The 6,000-nt window shown below is 51.7% G+C and overlaps 1 protein-coding gene across 1 annotated transcript; it reads right to left on the reverse strand.

Annotated features, from left to right (window-relative positions):
- Positions 1-3,587: 3,587 nt before the first annotated feature.
- Positions 3,588-5,398, reverse strand: HRG_06635 (cytochrome p450 domain-containing protein; the record flags this gene model as incomplete). Its single annotated transcript, XM_044865106.1, has 6 exons — positions 3,588-4,015; positions 4,085-4,675; positions 4,726-4,794; positions 4,849-4,948; positions 5,010-5,126; positions 5,192-5,398. The coding sequence occupies 6 exons, from the start codon at positions 5,396-5,398 to the stop codon at positions 3,588-3,590; spliced, it is 1,512 nt and encodes a 503-aa protein (XP_044720046.1).
- Positions 5,399-6,000: the final 602 nt, after the last annotated feature.

Genomic DNA, 6,000 nt, shown 5'->3' on the forward strand with positions numbered 1-6,000 from the left:
AGCTTGGGCAGTAAGCTACCTTTTTCAGCCGAAGTATTTGGAATGATCCGTCCGGTAAGGTCATCGTGAAATTAACCCTGCCGTACCCCTCAATCCGGACTTCTGATTCCCCTGTGATTAGGTAGTCTTTCTGGGCCTTTCTGAATGACCGGAATCGGCTGAGTGTGTTACACACGTGAAGGGAAGCTCCTGAGTCAAGCATCGCGGATAGGCGGAGCGGGTATTCCGACGCTGCCACCGATGACCCGGCTGGGTAGACGAAAGCCGGATTGGCCGTCCCAACCATCCTTCCTCGAACTCGGGTCGCTGGTTGCTATTTCCAATCTTTCTGGCTTGCCCGGATATCTTCAACCTTCTTCCGTAGGTCGGGACTATCCTCGACAGCTTTCTGGGCTTTCTTGCATAGCCTTTCAGATCGATTGAAATGGCCTGGCCGCAATTCCTCGAAGACTTGCCAGCAACCCTCAAGCTCGTGACTGTCAAGACCACAAGCTGGGCAACGGTCTTTGTCATATGCTTCCTTCCTCTTCTTCCGTGGCGTGGAATCTTCTTTCGGACTGGCCTGAAAGCCGGCTCCTCTTTTGACCGTTCCAGGGGCCGTTATTGGGTTCAATTCGACGATTTCCCTGATCTGGCGAGCTGCTTCCTGATAGGTCCATCTTTCTTCTAGGTATTGTTTTTGTCGCTTTGGAGGTTCTCGATGAAGCCCTGGCCTATGTGCTTGATAGATCTTGAACTGGATGGCGGCGGCTTCTTCGTTCAGCCTCTTGCTTCCGCGGATAAATATAGCCGAAAAGCCGTCGGAAAGGGGCTTAATCAGGCTAGCTATGTCTCGCAGCCATTGGCCAGTCACAGCCTCCACGAGGAAGTACTGTTCAGCTTCTCCCATGATTTCCTCCCATCTGGCGAGCCAGGTAGAGATATTCTTCGTCGGAAAAGCTCGAAGATGGATCGTATACTGGGCTCGGATACGTTCCATCATATAGCCCCTCGTTGGGGCTGTCGAGGCCTCGAGCTTTAAAAACCACTCCCGAAGAGTCTCGTCGTCGTGAAGAGAGGTCAACTTCGCTTTGCTAATCGTTTCCGTAATCGTCGTACGGGCTGCTGTGACGAGCCTCGTCTCGTAGAGGTATTCCTTTCGGCGACCTTTGTCACGACCCTGGGCGCCAGCGTAGAGCCGCCAGCGCAGCACCTCACCAGTGTCACGTGCCCAAGCAGCATCACGTGCCCACGCGCGACCTCGTGTCTATATAAGGGCCCGCTCGGTCGTGTAGTCTAGTCTTCCTTTCTTGCTCCTTAGCTTTGAGTCTTTGTTCATAGTGCCAATACATCTTTATAGCCGTCAAGGCTCGTATGTGCCTGGCCGTAACACTACTCAAAGCTCAATCTTCGCGTGCCCCGCGAAACAAATATAGGCAACCTTCGCGTGCCCCGCGATAAACAAATAGGCACCCACAACCTGGTCCTTCGCGCTGGACTGAAAACTCGTGCACTCCGACCGACCGTTGACCCGTTGCACTAAGGACTGTGCCCTGACTCAACACCGACCGACCCTCCTGTGTGTGATCAGGAGCCCGACCGATTCGCTTCGTTAAGGACTGCGTTGCGAATCACTTCCGACCCCTCTGTATGTGATCAGAGGGTTGACTGTCCGTGAGGACACTCGACCAAGCCCTCCGAAGGTACTGGAGGCACCTGTCGACTCGTCTGCGTGTGCAGCTCGGCTCGGCCTTGACCCGCGCACGCACTAAGGACTGTGCAGCGCATCGACCCGTTCCTCTTCCTAAAGACTGGAAAGGAACAACCTCCGCCTGTCGACTTGACCCTCCTGTGTGTGATCAGGAGGTTTGGCCCACCGATTCGCTTCGTGTTGGATTCGACCCCGACTCGCCCTTGACTAGGTGATGCCGAAGAAACTCGACTACGGACCCCCGACAAGGAAGTCAGTCCGTACGGCATCGCAAGTGCCTGATCAAGGCCCTCGACCCAAGACCAAGACCAAGACTCGACCCCGATTCTCCAGCTGCAAGAGGAGACGTCGGCCTCAATCGAAGACCCGCCAACGATGGCCCAAGTGACGGCTCAGCTGGCCGCCCGTCAACCTGCAATACTGGATCGAATGTGCTGCAGCGGAGGAGGGCTGCGAGGAACGAGACGATGACGACACAGCAGAGAAAGCCGTGAAACCAAGAAGCCGCCGCCACGACGACTACCTTGATACGCATATCAAGGCCTTAGACGGGGGGCAGTGTCACGACCCTGGGCGCCAGCGTAGAGCCGCCAGCGCAGCACCTCACCAGTGTCACGTGCCCAAGCAGCATCACGTGCCCACGCGCGACCTCGTGTCTATATAAGGGCCCGCTCGGTCGTGTAGTCTAGTCTTCCTTTCTTGCTCCTTAGCTTTGAGTCTTTGTTCATAGTGCCAATACATCTTTATAGCCGTCAAGGCTCGTATGTGCCTGGCCGTAACAACCTTCGTAGTCCCTCGATGCTTCAGAATAAGCCTTCTGCTGGCCTGCATTCAGATCAGCAAATCTTTCAGCCTCAGCGTTGAAATCACTGAATTCGGGGCGTTCAGGTAGTTCAAGGGGGGTCTTGTCATGTTCGAAGATGAGCTTGTGGATGGTCTTGTCCACACGGGCCCGAAGCTCTTTAGCCACTTATCCCAATCCTGAGGCTCCGTAAGAATCGTGCGCTGGATGGTGTCCTTCGACATCTTGGTTGAAGCAGAAAGAAGGATTAAGGAGTGAGAAAGGGGGCATAAGGTGTCTTAATCGACGATAAGTTCAATCGAGAACGGCTGTGGAAGAATGCAGCAGCCGGAAGTTACAGAAACACTGTTTCTCCCGGGCTCATAACTCTCGCGAAGAGAGGGTGCAAGTGATGAATAGATTATGTTTTTTGTCCTTCTGTTATTCCTCCTCTCTAACAAAAAGTGACTTCTTATAGTTCTGTCACTTGTCTGTGGTGGCGATGTCGCCACCCAGGCCGCCTAGATGACGTTGTCTGTTGTCATCTAGAAGGTTCGATACCACCGCTTACCAACGACATTATTCATCCTTCTCAGTCACCTTTGCTAGAGTCAGCCCGACTAGGTAACCCTCGGACTTAGATCGTTAACCCGTTTTCACGACAATAAAAGCAATGCAACTTCCTAAATAGGCAGTTGCGGGATCCTGTTTCGGATTGAATCAGCGGGTAGCGAACATTAAATTCCCACGGGCTCGGTGAACCGTACAAGTTCCTTACGAACATTGACCTGCAATTTCTGACGGCAAGAAGATTTAAACAGCAAGGAGGAGCACGCAACTCATGGAACACTCGTTCAAGTGAAAACTATGTATCCATGCACTGTATAGTACACGATAATAGATAGATCAAAGTAGCTCCTCATGGAACACTCGTTCAAGTGAAAACTATGTATCTATGCACTGTATAGTACACGATAATAGATAGATCAAAGTAGCTCCTACATGCAGGACGAAGCCAAACCATACTACCATCTGTGATCTCTATCAAAGCACAATAGGCGAGTGGTCAACCGTAGAAGGCAGACAGAATGCACCTTCACCATCCAAGATGATCCCCTACCCATCCAGTGCTATTTCATTATCCCGCCTTTTCACTGACATCATTGCTCTAGGATCCAGCTGAACAAACATCCCATTTGCACGCAGTTCCGGAGGAGATCCCTCCACGGCCCTAATATCATAACTGAGGAGTATATGACACAAAATCAGTTTCGCTTCATCGCAGGCGAGAAAGCGGCCCGGGCATGCGTGCTTGCCGTGGCCAAAAGCGAGATGGCTCATTCTGGTTTTGGTTAACGGCGTGAGGTCAAGCTTCTCAGGATCCTCTCTCATCCGCTGGAACCGATAGCCGTCGAAGGTTTCCGGCTCCGGGTACATTTCTGGGTCGAAGCGGAGATCATTCGCAAAGGCGATATTGGTACCCTTGGGAACAACGGTGCCATCCTTCAAGGTCACTTTTTCTTTGGCGAGGCGGAACATGCCGACTGAGGCCGGAAACCAGATTAGCAAGATGCCCGTAGCGAAGAAGGTAAAAATTTTCGAAAGCAACGTACTGATAACAGCAGGTTCAAGCCGCTGGCTCTCCTTCATCACACTCTCCATTAACGTTAACTTGCGTAATGAGTGGTTTTGCAAGCCACTTTCCCCGAATGCCAAAACCATCTCATCGCGTAAGGGCTGAATGAGATCTGGGTGCTTGCAAAGTCGTGCTATCACCTTTTCGACAAAATCACTCGTAGTCTGGAACGCAACGGCGATGATACGCAGCTGCGCCATGGTAGCATCATAGCGAGCTCCCTTGGCATACTGATCGATGACCGCCAGATTTGAGAATTCCCGCCTCGTTGGCTGATTACTGCGATACGCACGCCGTTGACGCTCGAGGGCCGGAAGGAGGATACGCTGGGCGCATCGGATTTGACGGCGAAGAGCCCTGCAAGGGGGCAGAAACCAATGAACCACAGGCTGAAGAAATCTTGGCCAGGAATGGACGGCGGCGACGGCAATAGCTCGATTCGTTGTGAAGGATTTCGCAATATCCAGCCATTCGGGGTCGCGGCAGAGCTTAGGGCCCAGCAGTGCTCGGGTTGTCATTTGGGCAATCAAGGCCAGTACTGTTTCCGGGATTGACACGTCATGCCATTCTGCCTTTAATCAGATTATTGTCCAACTGAGATGCTAGAAACGCACGTACCAGTTGTGTCCGTCCACCTGGTTTGCAGACAGTTCATAGCTTCCTCAGAGAGGAAAGGTGTCAAGTTTACTATATCCCGGGCTCAGTGATAACTCCCGAAGGAGAAAGAAACAGGGGACTCACCAAGCTCCTTGTTTAACGCACGAACTGCCACGGGAGGCACTTGATTATGCAGCGATCCTTGGAACATGGTCTCAAAGCCAGGCAGGTCCACGAGTAGTACCTAGACGGATGAGAACTGGATCGTTCTGCAAGAAATCTGCTTCATGAAAGGGGATACATACAGGATCTACTGCTTCATGAGCGCCGAACCGACTATCATTCTTGATTTCTTCTGCATACTTGTCTTTCAGGATCAGATAGGTGACCATGTTGGTCACCAGCCGGAATGCTGAGCAACCCTTTATAAAGCAGGTAAGTCCCTGCTGGCAAAGATATGGAGCCCAGACCGGATCTATAAGCTCACCGTCTGAAGACCCTCATTGAGTAGAGCAGTTGCATTGTATTCAAACTTCTGTTTGGCCTTTGTCTGAAAAAAGTCCCACGGGTGTCGATTAATGATTATAAAGTTGCCCTTGTTCAAGGGAAATAACAATGTGACTCCCAGTATGACGAGCAAGCTTGCACTGACTGCGCCGGCGTAGGGCAGCGGAATCGCATCGAAGGTTGTCATTGTCGAATCGCTTTTCTATGACAGTCGTAGAGCCTGCCAATCGATTGAGGACAGCTCAAGTCCAGGCAGGGGTTGATCAGGCGGAGGCCCATGGCTCAGAATTAAGTAACGGGCGCTACATAATATCCTGCCTGACGAGGAGTGCACTTGCTTAAGCGCAAGATGAGGGGGTGGGTGTAGGTGTGTGTGTTTGGGGTGGGAAAGGGGGTGGAAAGGGGGTTACTTTATACTTTATAAGATCTTAATTACTAAGGCGCTATAGCTTACTTTTTAGCTAGTCCCTCTTATAATTAGCTAGGCTATAATATTTATAATTAATACTTTTGTTGGAATACTAACCTGCTGAGTAACCCGTGCAATCGGGATACCATCACGGTTCATGCACGACTCCCACGTGACACCCTACCCCGCGATCAGGGCACGCAGCCCCGGCTGCATGCCCCCATTACCGGGTGCACATTCCGTTTCTTGTGAATAGCTTCCTCTTCCCTAGTTAGTTACAATTGAAGTCATCACCGGTTACCCTACCTGTCGTGACTGTGACTCAGCCTACAGCTTGTGCGCATGCGTATCTGTAGGCACATAGGTGCCTACCATCAACT

This window comes from Hirsutella rhossiliensis (assembly GCF_020360975.1).
Source record: "Hirsutella rhossiliensis strain HR02 chromosome Unknown scaffold00006, whole genome shotgun sequence".
In the NCBI taxonomy this organism is placed as follows: domain Eukaryota; kingdom Fungi; phylum Ascomycota; class Sordariomycetes; order Hypocreales; family Ophiocordycipitaceae; genus Hirsutella; species Hirsutella rhossiliensis.